Here is a 15,427-nt window from a genome sequence, read left to right on the forward strand (position 1 = left end):
CCTGTGTACTCAGGTAATCAGAGACTAAATACAGAGCCTGTGTACTCAGGTAATCAGAGACAGTAAATACAGAGCCTGTGTACTCAGGTAATCAGAGATAATAAATACAGAGCCTGTGTACTCAGGTAATCAGAGACAGTAAATACAGAGCCTGTGTACTCAGGTAATCAGAGACAGTAAATACAGAGCCTGTGTACTCAGGTAATCAGAGATAATAAATACAGAGCCTGTGTACTCAGGTAATCAGAGACAGTAAATACAGAGCCTGTGTACTCAGGTAATCAGAGATAATAAATACAGAGCCTGTGTACTCAGGTAATCAGAGACTAAATACAGAGCCTGTGTACTCAGGTAATCAGAGACAGTAAATACAGAGCCTGTGTACTCAGGTAATCAGAGACAGTAAATACAGAGCCTGTGTACTCAGGTAATCAGAGACAGTAAATACAGAGCCTGTGTACTCAGGTAATCAGAGACAGTAAATACAGAGCCTGTGTACTCAGGTAATCAGAGATAATAAATACAGAGCCCGTGTACTCAGGTAATCAGAGACAGTAAATACAGGGCCTGTGTACTCAGGTAATCAGAGACAGTAAATACAGGGCCTGTGTACTCAGGTAATCAGAGACTAAATACAGAGCCTGTGTACTCAGGTAATCAGAGACAGTAAATACAGAGCTTGTGTACATGAGTATTGGAGACAATGTAAATACATAGCCTGTATACATGTGTAGTTGGAGGCAGTGTAAATACAAAGCCTGTGTACACAAGTATTGGAGACAGTGTAAATGCAGAGCCTGTGTACGCGAGTTTTGGAGACAATGTAAATACAGAGCCTCTGTACACATGTAATTGGGACAGTGTAAATATAAAGCCTGTGTACGTGAGTATTGGAGACAATGTAAATATAACGCCTGTGTACACAAGTATTGGAGACAGTGTATCTGCAGAGCCTGTGTATAAAAGTAATTGTAGATTGGGGGTGGACATAAAACGATGCTGACCAACAGGATTGCCCAACCTATGTTCAGACAGGCGAACGCCAAAACATTCTTCTGTGTTGAACAATGACTTTACGCTGATGTGTTTTCTTTTTGGTAGATGTGGATGAGTGTCAGGCGATCCCAGGCCTGTGTCAGGGAGGAAACTGCATCAACACTGTGGGATCCTACGAATGCAAGTGTCCAGCTGGGCACAAACAGAGCGAGAACACCCAGAAATGTGAAGGTAGACACAGCGCGCTGTTGTAATTCCATTCATCCCACCCTTTCTCTCTGTAATTGTATCTGTCCGACCATTTATTTGCTGCTCCCCCCAGCACACATGGTTACGGAGGTAACTTGCTGTATACTTGCTGGGCACTGTCACCCACTGCCAGTTTATGTCAGAAAGCTGCTGGTGCACAGAGCCTATTTGTATTGCAGTATTAGTACAGACTTGGCCAAACCATGGAGCCAATTTGAATACAAGAGCAGTATTTGGATAGAAGCTCAATTCAGAATGTGTACTAACAATCATGCATGAACCCAGCAGAGAGTTTTCCCACTCTATTCATATTGTAAGCGTGTTGGGGGACATTGCTGCTATTCATTGTTTCTGTTTGTTTTTGAATTGTTTCAGATTTAACTAGATATACTAGGGGAAGGTATCGCAAACACAACTACAATGTCACTAATCTACAATAAGATTATCAGTTGAAACATAATCAGATTGCTATTTTTCCAACATATTGTGATTTAAATCGTGCTGCACGTTTCTGTGTCCTTCTGTACAGGATTGTGATATAACCAGTATAGGAATAAAACATTTTGCATGGATTATATAATCAGTATGGAGCAGGCTGCTAGCTGCAGCGTTGGTGCAGTATCTTAACCAGAATGCAGCCTTAACAGTGCTTCAACCATGGCATTTCTTATCGGGTAATCTTGAGCAAACTCCTTAATGGTCTAGTTATTGGGCTATACTCCTCCGCATTAGGAGAGAGGAGGCTGGCACTGCTTCCCTACCTTTAGCACTTAATACATGGAAGATGTCATCAGTGGAGAAACAGACTATACAATTCACTTCAGGTTATATCGAAGGTTTCTGTAACCAAACAGAGGTCAAATTGGAGTGGAATTAACCAGAATCCAACTCCATGTGAGAATTGAAGTTGGCTAAATTACACTGACTGAACTATCACCACTTAATGAGCAGTCCCCCCATCCCACAGTCTGTGGATGGCAATTTGGACACATCAGAACTGGATTTCGAATTATGAATGAATGCTTCCCTTTGTCAGTCACGCCCACCACCCCCACCCCATTCAATCTGCTACGTCTGACTGAGAGCCACACACCCTTCCTAGTTCAAGATAACAGCAACAACAATAATTTGTATTTATATAGTGCCTTTAACGTAATAAAATGTCCCAAGGTACTTCACAGGAGCATTATCAAGCAAATATTTGACACTGAGCCCTACACATAGAAAAAGCATAGAAAATCTACAGTACTGAAGGAGGCCATTCAGCCCATCATGTCTGTACCAGCAGAAGAGGAGCTATCCAGCTTAATCCCACTTTCCCAGCTCATAGTCCATAGCCCTGTAGGTTACAGCACTTCAAGTGCATTTCCAAGTATTTTTCGAAAGTGATTAGGGTTTCTGCCTCGACCATCCTTTCAGGAAGTGAGTTCCAGACCCTAACAACCATCTGGGTGAAAGAAATTCTCCTCAACTTCCCTCTAATCCTTCTGCTAGTTGCTTTAGGTCCTTCCTATACACACTATCTAGCCCCCTCATAATTTTATACATCAGAATTAAACCTCCCCTCAGCCTCCTTTGTTCTAAAGAAAACAACTCCAGCCAATCCTCATAGCTAAAATTCTCCATTCCTGGCAATATCTTCATAAATCTCCTTTGTACTCTCTCTAGTGTGATCAAATCCTCCCTGTAACGTGGTGACGAGAACTGTATGCAGTACTCAATCTGCAGTCTAACTAGTGTTTTATACAGTTCTAGCATAACCTCCCTGCTCTAACATTCTGTAGCTCGGCTAAAGGAACATATACCCTATGCCTTCTTTAACATCTTATCTACTTATCCGGCCAAGGTCAGGGATCTGTGGACATGCACTCCAAGGTCCCTCTGTTCCTCTACACTTCTCAGTATCCTACCATTTATTGTGTATTCCCTTTCCTTGTTTGGCCTTCCCAAATGCATTACCTCACACTCCTCCAGATTGAATTCCATTTGCCATTTTTCTGTCCACCTGACCAGTCCATTGCTATCAACTATATGAACACATAAGGAGATGTTAGGGCAGATGACCAAAAGCCTGGTCAAAGAGGTAGGTTTTAAAGAGCGTCTTAAAGCAGGAAAGAGAGGTAGAGATGCAGAGAGATTTAGGGATCGAATTCCAGAGTTTAATGCCTTTTCAGCTGAAGGCACGGCCACCAATAATGGAATGATTAAAATCAGGGATGCGCAAGAGGCCAGAATTATATGAGTGCAGGTATCTCGGAGGGTTCTAGGGCTGGAGGAGGTTACAGAGAAAGGGAGGGGGTCGAGGACATGGAGGGAAATGAAAACCAAGGATGAGAATTTTAACATTGAGGTGTTGCTTAACCAGTAGTTAATGTAGGTCATTGGGCACAGGGGTGTTGGGTGAACAGGACTTGGTGCGAGTTAGGACAAACACAGCAGAATTTTGGATCACCTCAAGTTTACAGAGGGTAAAATGTGGGAGGCTGACCAGCAGTGCATTGGAATAGTAAAGCCTAGTGGTAACAAAGGCATGGATGAGGGTTTCAGCAGCAGTTGTACACGGCATATACTTGGTGGCAAATGTACACACAAATGCAATGCACATGTACATGGTCTGAACTATCACAATTGACATGACAGCTGCACAAGAGCCTAGTCATTTGATGGAGAATTATTGGCCGATTTAATATGGGATCCATGGCCTGGTCATTTAATGTAGGATCCTTGGCCGTAGGTGGTCATTATTGCCTTAAGACTGGGACATGATCACAGAAAGGTGAAAATAATTGGTTAAAGTGACTAGACTATTTACATATTCATTTGGGTTCCATCCATTTCCAGTTAGATAATAATTATAGGTTGTATTTCATTGTAATTTAGAATTATAATTACACAGACTAGAATGATGACAGTTGGCCAACATCCTGTCACCAGCCATTCATCCAAACTGCTCAGGTTATTCAGCTGAAATTGGATCATTTCTTTGCTGAGAATACAACATAACGAAAAGGCTGTCATCTGAGTGTGATTGAGTAACACAAAACTTTTAATCTCTCTTTTTTTGAAACGCAGTTTAATTTTGCTCCAGTAACAAAAATGCTTTGTCTTTATGTTTGACATCTTCAACGTCAGCAAGGGGCTTAAAGTGACAAATGAGCATTTTTCCAATTTCTAGAAGAATGATGTGTTCACTGAGCTGAAGAGTCATTGGGGTGGGGGGGGGGAATTTGTTTGCACAGTGCTACGCCAACTACAGCGGCTCACCTGGAGCCGGCAGCACCGTGAGCCACTATCTGCACAGCCTGTGTGATATCATTGAGGAATGCTGTGCAGGTAGCGGCCCGCGGTGCCGTTTGCCCCTGGGGAATCAATGTAAGGCCGCGCAGTGCCACGCAAACAAATTTCTCCCCATTAACTTGTTTTTGCCCACTGTCTTGTCCAGTTAATGTTATAATAGCAATAAATCGACACTTAATATGAAATCTGTGTATGTATGGCAGCGACCACAATGGCCAAAGCTCACTGGCACCTGACAAAAAATGTCATGCTGTTTACTTGCTGTCAGCGATGACCACAAGGCACCCCATGTACATCTCACACTCCCAGCCCCCACACTAGCAGCAGCACCTAATGCTAAGCTGGTGTCTGGGTCTTATATGATTAAGCCTATGCTGAGCAGAGTGAGGGAAGCACATCTTAAAGTGAAAAGAAAGGCCGACAAGTGGAACTGGAAGTAGTGCAAATGCTATCTAATTTGGTGCAAATCCTGCTGCTATGGGAGAATTGATGAAACAAGCAAATATCAGAAGGACTGAATCTAATTCATATTATTTTTGTGTTGTCAGACACTGCTGGGTACTCAATAGGGCACCCATGAGCTCTGAGTCCCCATCTTCTTTTCCCAGTGCTGCCTGGTTACACTTGGCATGGATAAATGTAGAGTTGCCAACCCTCCAGGATTGTCCTCAGCCTTCCCCGTCCCAGACAAAATGGCAGCAGTCCATGACAACATTGGGCACGCCACCCAATGCCACCCCTTGCCATTTTGTATCTCCCCCCACCTCCGTTCCCATCTATTACCAATTGTATTAATCTTGGCTGTTTTGTGAAACAGCCTATTTTCCCCCATCTCCAATGTTCTTATAATTAATAAATGAAAATGTTCCAAAAGGGAAGAAGCTCTATTTTGTTCAATGCCCCTGTGATTTTTCTCCTGAGTTACTTGGAACTGGAGATTAATCTTCAATTCCTGGAGACTCCAGGCCAATCCTATAGGGTTGGCAACTCTATGCTTAACCATGCCAAGTGTAGCCTGGCAAAGGAAGATGGGGAGGGTGGCATTCAAAGCTCATAAGTGTCCTGTTGAGTACCCAGCAGTGTCCGACAACTCAAAAACAACTTAAATAATATGGATTAGATTCGGTCCTTCTGATGTTTGCCTGTTTCTTCAATTCTCCCATAGCAGCAGGATTTGCACCAAATTGGATAATGTTGCTCTTCTCCCTGACCCACGTGTAGACCTTTCTTTTCACTTTAAGACGCTCTTCCCTCACTCTTTTCAGTATCGGCTTAATCATTTAAGAACTCCCTTGTGGGTGGCACATGCTCAGATATTCATGAAGAGTGACAGTAACATAACCAGGTGAAAAAACTGCCAAATGTTTGTTCTGTTAACATTAAAAACTAATAGGAGTGGAATTCTCCCTTTGTGACAGGGCAGGACTATCGTAACCCTAACCCATTTTCCTGGGTTGGGGTTCTTTTTCAATGCATGGCAAACTCTCCCTAACTGTATTCCTGCCTCCAAGAGGGGCCTGTCACTGCAATGGAGGGAAATCGGATCGTGCTGTAGCAAGACTACTGCTGCAGCACTCGAAGATGCAGGGAGGACACTTAAAAGGACAGAGAGCCATGAGAAAGAATCTTGGATGAAGTTTTTGTCAGCCTCATTCGAGATTAAGGCTGGGCAGACTTGCAGGGAGTGAAGGCCACTATGAGATTCTGTTGCTCCATTATGATATCTTGGATCCTTCCCAACGTCACCTTCTACTCCACCTTCAGGTTTCCCGCAGCAGCCCTGGGAAGCCAAGGAGGGATGGCAGGAATGTCTGCTGGGAACCAGGTCTGCTGGCTCACCATTTGCATGCAGCAAGGCAGGGAAGCAACTTTCCCAGCAAGGGGGGTATTAAGGATGGGGTGGGGAGTTGGCGGTAGACCTCACCACCTAATTTAGTCCTGTTTTCTGCCACTGTCACTCTGGCTGATTTCATATGGGATCGTGCAGGCAAAGCCAGCCCATCACTTGTAAAAGTTCATTCAAAAATTAACATAAAACGGGTTTTCCTTCAGCTTTTGTCACATCTGTTCAGTGAATGTCCCGCAGCTACCATAGTTGTTGTGGAGATGGGTAGCTCTTCCTAGACTGGAAACGGCTGAGTGACTCCCCCCACCTCCCCTTCTCCCACCACTTTTCAGGTCAATCATCTGAATGTTCTGATGAAAGGTCATTGATCTGAAAGTTTAACTCTGTTTTCTCATCCCAGATGCTGCCTGGTCTACTGAGTGTTTCCAGCAGTTTCTGTTTTCAAAGGAGCTGTTGTTTTAGGTTCTGTTATTAACTTCACTGAGAAACACGAGGCTCCAGATGATAACATCTCATCACACGGATCTGGCTTTTTTGAGTAGTGGGAGGAAAGTAATTAAAGAATTCCTGTATACATAAACTGCAGTAGTACAATGAATAGACTTACACTGTATTTCCCCATTGTATAACGTATTGTCCATTGTATGATCCCACCATACTTGCCAATAGCTCAGCAAATTTGTCCACTGGAGAGCAGGAAGGTCATAGTTCCATTCTCAGTCTGTAGTCAGCTGATCTTGGTCAGGATGGCACAAATGGGAGACAGGACTATAATCAGCCTCAGAATTCTGGTTATAGAAAGCAAAATCGGTCTCCAAGGCATGTGTGTGGATGTTGAGTGAGAACAGAAACAGGCTCGGTTACAACGCCACTGCATTGAAATACCCCATGGTCAGCACTGTTTCGGTGAATTGAGAAACCAGCAAGAGTCAGTGGCTGGGAAACCGCACCCCAATAAGAGCAAGTGGCCATCAAACTGTTTCCCATCATGACTTGACACCCAGGAAACTGCACTCCAACCAGCTTCAACACACAGAGAAATGTAGCCCAACAAAAGTCAGTACTCAGGGAACTGTATCCAGCAAGACTCAAGAGTTGAGGAACCTGTAACTCAGGTATTGTACCTCAACTATAGTCAGTGCTTTCAGGGAGGGGCAGGAGAAACAATATCCCAGGAAAGTAAGGTATTTGTCCAGATGAAGATTGAGCTGATACAGCACTAAAACATTAATAATTCTTATTGTCTTCAACATCTCCATACACATTTGGTAAGGTTAAAACATAGTCAAATATGGTTCCTAAATCCATATACAATGGCACATTTTGTGTCTGCCAACCCTTTGGAAATTGTTCTTTTAGGCTCAATGGATAGGACGAGCTGTCACCTATCCCAGGACTGGAAATACATGAGAAAAGGAGGGGAATGTCAGCACATGGGACAAGGATGGGAATGTAAGTGTGAGAGAGGGGGCAGAATGTAAAACTCAAGGCAGAGATGGGGGAATGAGAGGGAAAATTTGGAGACAAAGATTAGGAAATGTGAGGCTGGGAGTCAGGGATGAGGGAAGAACCCAAAACAAATTTGAATGAGGGAGAATTGGAACCAGACAGTTACTGTAGAGAATGAAAAATAGACAGGATAAAGGGAGCAAAAACAAGAAATGCTGGATTCACTCAGCAGGTCTGGCAGCATCTGTGGAAAGAGAAGCAGAGTTAACGTTTCAGGTCAGTGACCCTTCTTCGGATAAAGGGAGGGTGTGGTAGAGAGAGTCTGAGATGCAGAGAGGATAACAAAATCTTAAAGATGCAGAATTTTTGGGGAGTTCAGAAATGGGGAGAGAGCAGGAAAAGCAAAGACAGCAGCAATCCAAAATATATGGCAACAGGCAGGCTACTGGATTATGGCACAGGATTTGGAAAGGAATATTAGGGACAGAAGGGAGAGAGAGAGAGCTGGAAAGAGAATTTGTGAGAAGCGGAGATTATACGTATGTGTGCGTAAAACCAGGCAGCCTCCCTATGGGCTGGGGAGGGGTAGCGGGGGGGCCTCCTCTGTGGGCAATCTGTGGCCCACAGAGGGGCCCCTGGCAGAAAAGGCCGCCCCCTCCACAAACAACACCTCCCCGCCTTCAATGGCCATCCTCTCCCCATCTTGCTAGGGCCTGCTGGACTGACCCCAGCGAGTCTGCCCCACTTGCCTGAGGCCCAGGGCACCAGCGCTGGTCCTGGTCCTGGGTCTCCTGCAGTACCGACAGTTGGCACCACTCCAAGAGTGCAGAGCTGTCGGCCTTTCAATTGGCCAGCAGCTCTTGGGGGCAAGATCCCCATCCTTAAAGGGATGGAGACCCCAATGGCGGGCAGTTAATTGGCTGCCATGGAATTTGGCCGGGGCGCAGTGGTTAGCACCGCAGCCTCAGAGCTCCATCGACCCGGGTTCAATTCTGGGTACTGCCTGTGCAAAGTTTGCAAGTTCTCCCTGTGACCATGTGGGTTTTCGTCGGGTGCTCCAGTTTCCTCCCACAGCCAAAGACTTGCAGGGCGATAGGTAAATTGGCGATTAATAATTGCCCCTAGTATAGGTAGGTGGTAGGGGAATATAGAGAAGGTGGGGATGTGGTAGGAATATGGGATTAGTGTAGGATTAGTATAAATGGGTGGTTGATGGTCAGCACAGACTCGGTGGGCCAAAGGGCCTGTTTCAGTGCTGTTTCTCTAAATAAATAAATATAAAAAATTACATTAAAAAAAACAGGACCAAGGCGAGGTCGTCCCATGCCTTCTGTCCCATCATCAGGACCCCCACCATCAGGGTAAAATCCAGCCCATAGTGTGTCTGTATGATTGTGAGAGAGAGACATAGATAATGTGTATGTGTGAAAGAGAGCTTTGCAAAAGAGGAGGTGGTGGTGTAATGATAATGTCACTGGACTAGTAGCCCAGAGGCCCAGGCTAGTGCTCTGGAAACTTGGGTTTGAATCCCACCACGGCAGATGGTGAAATTTGAATTCAATTAATAAATCTGGAATTTAAAAAAAAGCTAGTCTAATGGTGACCACGAAACCATTTTTGTAAAAACCCATCTGGTTCACTAATGTCCTTTAGGGAAGGAAATCTGCCATCCTTACTTGGTCTGGCCTACATCTGACTCTAGATCCACAGCAATGTGGTTGACTCTTATATACCTTCTGAGATTGCATAGCAAGCCACTAAGTTCAAGGGCAATTAGGGATGGGTAATAAAAGCTGGCCTAGCCAGTGACACCCACATGCCATGAAGGAATAAAAAAAAGAGTGACAAACACAAATGTTGCATTTGGGACTGACTGGTTATGGCAAGCTCTCTTGTTCCTGCTTTTCATGATCTCTGATGGGTAGGGGTTGATCTCCTTCATACCCAAAAATCTATCGATCTCAGCCTTGAATTTACTCAACCACTGAGCAGCCACAGCCCTCAAAAGATTCACAATCCTCTGAGTAAAGACATTTGTGCTCATCTCAATCTTAAATGGCCAACCCCTTATCCTGAGACAATGATCTCTAGTTCAAGACTCTCTGTTCATATCAGTTAAGAACTTCATCCAGTTGGGTTCAAAGTGATCTGATCTGGTAACTATGACAATGGTGTTGTCTCCGGAGCTTCAGTATGTTTATTAGCCTTATCTCCACAACTTGCCAATGCTACAACAGTCACTGCACTTCAAAGTGAATCATTGATTGTGGAGCACTGTGTATCTGTCTGACAGATGTGATACAATATTATGTGAGTGCAAGTTTTGCTTCTTTTTCTCTTTCTGTCCCCTCCTGTCTCTACTTAGAAAGGGAAGTGGGTAAATGGCTTTCTGGTGAGAGTCCCAGCTGTGCCAAGGTACTAGGAGATATAGTTTAGTCTCTGGCACAACTCAATACCCAGTCTCCTTTGCAGACTCTCAGCTGTATTTGGAGCAGTTTTATCAACATTAATGACAATAATAATATAATAATAATGATGTTCATAACATTTCCACACTGAGTCAGAAGATTGTGGGTTCAAGCCTCCATCAGACCTTGAGCAGATAATCCAGACCATGTGTGTCTATTTAGATGGAGTCCCTGACACTATTTGAAGGAGTACATGGAGTTCCCCTGGTGTCCTGGCCAACATTCCTCCCTCATGAATCACCACCAAAGACCATTTAAGTCATTATTCATCTTATTTATTGTTTGAGAGACCTCGCTATACTCAGATTGGCTGCCATGTTTCCCTACATAACAGTGACTGCACTTAAAAGTAACTTATTTGAGGTGAAGTGTTTTAGATCATTACATAATTTTGTTCTCTCTTGCTATTTGGTTGCCATGGCACAGAAGATGGGGTAAGAATTACCACCTTGGTAATTGGTGACCAAGACAATGGTGGGAGAGGGGAGCTCTGATTGCCAGTGAGATTCCTGAAACTTTAGGTCAATGGAGTAGCTGAATCTGTACTTTGAAAACCCCTCATTGTCACACCTAGCACACGTTAAGAAACTGCATGGAGGAATCCCAACTCAGCTCATCATAGCAGGATTAATGAGTGCATGCTGAGCAATGAGATGTAAAATGGAACCACTTAAGCAAACAATTAATTGCAGATTAACATGTGAAAATACGAGTTTGGGTGAGAAATAGTAACAGCACAAGTAGTAAGAGGAGCCAAAGTGCTGAGAGTTTCCAGCAACTTTAAAGGCTGAGGGATCATCGTGGGCAGGATTGGGCTGCGGTGGAGAGGAAAGGGAATGCACACAGAGTAAGGTCCGTAAGCAGACAATACATGGAATGTGATAATGTTTGCATTGGCTGGGACTGGAGATGATATCTATGTGGACCAGGCTCTGGCAAAGGAGCAAAGAGATGATTGGAATCAGTTCCAATGTAGCTAAATGATCAGCAGAAATAAAAGCACATTTTCTTTGGCATTTGGCCAAGCATTACGTCAAAAGCAAGAACAAATGTATCAGGCATGCCAGGCTGCTAGAAATGGGATATTTTGAAAGCTCTGATTAAAAACATTTGTTTGTAAAAGTTTGAAGCGGTGCTTAAAACACAATCACTTTAGGAAATACTTGCATAATTCCACAAATTATATCAAATGTCTATCATTTAGAAGTGGAGTTGGATGATTGACATCTGTTGTCTCTTGAGCTTTGAGCGATATTTAAAACATATGCACATGCACAACACTTCAGGCATGAAGAACACTGCTGGGATCATTGCATCATCACAAATCCACCACATACCTTTAGGACAAAGTTGTTCTAAGAGAGTGAAAGATTTCCATGGGAAAACTGCGTTTTTCACAGCAGTCAACTTGGCTTGATTGCAAAAACAGTTCTAGAGCCTGGTCAAACCTTATCTGGAGTATTGCGTTCAGTTTTGAGCGCCAAACCCTGGCCTTGCAGGAGGTACTGTGCAAAGTCACCAGAATGATGCCATGGCTTAAAGGGTTAAATTATGATTACATAAACTTGGCTTGCATTCCCTTCAGTTTAGATGGTTGAGAGATGATCGAATCAAGGTGTTTCAAATTATGAAAGGATTTGATACAGTAGATACAAAGGAACAATTTTGTGTGGTAGGAAATCCAGGATAAGAGGGCACAATCTTAAAATTAGAGTAAATTGTTCAGGAGTGAATTCAGGAAGCACTTTCTCACTCACAGAGTGGTGGAAATCTAGAACTATCTCCCCAAAAAGGCTGAAATTTATAGATTTTTGTTAGGTAAAGGCAGAAAGGATAGGAAACAAATGAGGATAAGTGTACTTGAGGTACAGATCAGCCAAGATATAGGCTGGAATTTTACGCTCTCCCTGGGGTGGGTTTGGAGGCGAGGACAACATAAAATCAGGTGAGATAGTGGCCGGGGGCGGGGGTGGGGGGGGAGGGTTGGGGGGGACACTGCCACCATTCCGTCTCTGCTGAAATTTAGTCCAGGGCAGGAAGGCCTATGAACGGCCTCCCCATCCTGCTGCCAATTGAGGTCCTTAACTGGGTATTTAATCCATAATTAAGGTCTCTTCCCGCCGCAGCTACAATTATCCATGTGGCGGGCGGCCCTGTCACTACGGCACGAAAAACCAAACGGGCTGCTTCCCGGCTGCGGGTGTAGGGGGATCCCTCGTTGAATGGCACTTAGTGCCTGAACAAGGGACCCAGCATCAGGAAGGGAGGGGTGCCCACTGAGGGCCACCCCTATGCCCTTGCTGCTGACCCCCCTCCCATCCCCCTCGACCCCCCACCCGATGAGACTCCTCCTGCCCTGACCTACCTTGAACCTGGTTCCAGCATCGCTGCTCAGTGTTTGGTAACTGCAGCCACACCTCTGCGGTGGTACTGCAGCTGCTGGCCTTTGATTGGCAGGCAGCTCTGCAAGGCCGTGACTTCTGGTAACAGGGCCCTAAATCCTATGGAAGGCTCACCGCATTCAGGTTAAGTGCCTGATTGGCACTAACTTTTGCAGGCCTTCCATACAAGAGGCGATGCAGGGATCTCGGCATCAGTTTCCCCCGACGCCGAGACCCCCGCAGCCAGCATAAAATTTCACCCATAATGTTGGAACAAGCTCAAGGGGCTAAATGGCCCACTCCTGTTCCTCTGCCCATATATATTTACTTTTCTGAGAGTTTAAGGTATTTTCATATTGCTCCTGAAGTTCCAGAGAGTGGCCTTTGAGCAGAGACCCAAACCCCCATCTTGGGTTTCTCTTTACCTACTTGCTACCAGTCCTAGAGATCCTGCTCGGGTGCCAGTGGAAAGGAGTCTTGTGCTTTCACTTTTGGGAGTCATGAAAATTTGGGTTGAAGGTGTTGGTTTTACCTGTTATATATTCAGATTGTGGTTTGAGCAGAAAGAGGCCCTCACACCACACCATGGGTGGAATATTATGCACTCCCCCCACGGCGGGTTTGGAGGTGGGGAAGCATGAAATCAGGTGGTATCTTGGGGGGGTAGTTGGTGGTTGTTGCTACCATCCTGCCTCTGCCGAAATTCAGTGCGGGGCGGGAAGGCCTGTGAACAGCCATCCTGCCCTGCCGCCAATTGAGATCCTTAACTAGATAATTAACCCCTAATTTAGGGCCTCTTCTCGCCTCTGCTGCAATTACCCATACGGCGGGTGGCTTTGTTACCGCAAGGGAAGCACGGCCCGCTGAGGTGCCCACCCCATCTTGCAACCGACCCCCCTCCACCCCTCCCCTGTGACCCCCACCCCGCGAGAACCCTCCTGCCCTAACCTACCTGAGGCCTGGCTCCAGCGATGCTCCTTGGCCTCCGGTACAGTCACCTCCAGCATAGCCACCACCTCCGCGGTGGCACTGCAGCTGCCGGCCTCTGATTGGCTGGCAGTTCTCCAAGAGCGGGACTTCCGGCGGCAGGGTCCTAAATTTTATGGAAGGCCTACCACTGTCCACTTAAGTGCCTGATTGGGACTAAATTTGGTGGGCCTTCCGGGAAAGAGACGACGTTGGGATCTCGGTGTCGGTTTCCCCTGACGCGAGATCCCCACAACCAGCATAAAGTTCCCCCACATCTGTATAATATTAGCTTGAGAGCTGGAAAATTTGGCCTCCTTCTGTGCCGTTATGACTCTATGACTCTAAAACATTGAAAGTAGGATCTTGCAAGGAAATATCCAGTATTATGGTCAATCAGGCATTCATGTGTTAATGCTGTTAAAGAAAGAAAGACTTGCATTTATATAGTGCTTTTCACAACTGTTGGATGTCTTAAAATGCTTTACAGCTAATGAAGTACTTTTGAGGTGTAGTCACTGTTGTAATGTAGGAAACACAGCAGCCAATTTGCACACAGCAAACTCCCACAACAGTGATGTGATAATGACCTGATAATCTGGTTTTTTTTGTGATGTTAAGGGATAAATATTGGCCCGGACACCAGGGATAACTCCCCTATTCTTCTTCGCAATAGTGCCATGGGATCTTTTACATCCACCTGAGCAGGTAGACGAGGCCTTGGTTTAACATCTCATCTGAAAGACGGCACCTCTGACAGTGCAGCACTCCCTCAGTACTGCACTGGAGTGTCAGCCTTGATTTTTGTGCTCAAGTGCTGGAGTGGGACCTGCTCTCCCAACACCTTCATGGAACAGGAGCCTCATTATGCACTGATTGTCTGACAAGCAAAGTTCACTTCTGTTAGCAGATACGGGTGTGAGAACACACGCAGGTGAGCACAAGGCAGTTCTTGTGTAGCGCACCTTTCTGACATCCCTTGGCTGTTAATCGTCATCTTGAAAATACCATCCCTCTTAAAGCAGTCTACAGTGAATTGGAGCAACTCCTGATTGTACAGGAAGTAGAAAATATTGGAATTTGATGCAGGAATATGATTATATCAAGAATCAAAACATAGAATTGCTTCCTTTTGCTTATCTTGAGGAGAAAGTGGATGAGGTAGTGGGCCTGTGTCACTCTTCGAGGAGCACAGGGTGGGATTATGACTAGCGGGAGCCTAAAGCATGGCTAGAGAACAGGGGTCAGGGAGACTGTCGAATGGGGTTTGGGGGAAGTGAGAGAGATGGGGATGAGGCTGGAGGAGGTTTGGGGGATGAGCTGGGGGAAGAAGGGGAGACTGGGATATAGGGTTGGTGTGAGGCCCAGCATTTCCTGTACAGCTGGGAGGAGCAGCAGTTCCATGGGCCAGGGTTTTATGCCACAGAAACAGATGACAATGGAGGCAGGGGGGCTGCAAAATTGCATGGGATGGTGCGGTTCGGCCCCTGCACCCCCTCGCCCTCTGGCATCCTCATGCTGGACCAGAATTTTACAAGTGGTGGACGGGAAGCCACATGGGGACACTGCTCTCGTTTTCAAAATGACAAATTGACAGCCATTTAAGATAGTTAATGAGACAATAGGCCGTGAATTTACAGGCTACTCCGGATTTAACAGTAAGCGCATGGGCGACAGGGGGTGTCGGAGTCTCGGCAGGTTTTAAAGGGCGGCAACAGGACAGCAGCTGTTGTCATTGCTGTCCTTGACAGCGGTGGAGTGAGGCATTTTTCATT

The 15,427-nt window shown here is 45.4% G+C and overlaps 1 protein-coding gene across 1 annotated transcript in view; it reads left to right on the forward strand.

Moving 5' to 3' along the window:
- The window catches only part of fbn2b (fibrillin 2b), a 245,998-nt gene that overhangs the window by 60,864 nt on the left and 169,707 nt on the right, over positions 1 to 15,427 (forward strand). Inside the window, exon 7 of the mRNA XM_068016449.1 lies at positions 1,102 to 1,227. Within this exon, the coding sequence (XP_067872550.1) occupies positions 1,102 to 1,227 (126 nt within the window). The remainder of the gene's footprint in view (positions 1 to 1,101; positions 1,228 to 15,427) is intronic.

Source organism: Heterodontus francisci, chromosome 36 (genome assembly GCF_036365525.1).
Source record: "Heterodontus francisci isolate sHetFra1 chromosome 36, sHetFra1.hap1, whole genome shotgun sequence".
Lineage (NCBI taxonomy): Eukaryota > Metazoa > Chordata > Chondrichthyes > Heterodontiformes > Heterodontidae > Heterodontus > Heterodontus francisci.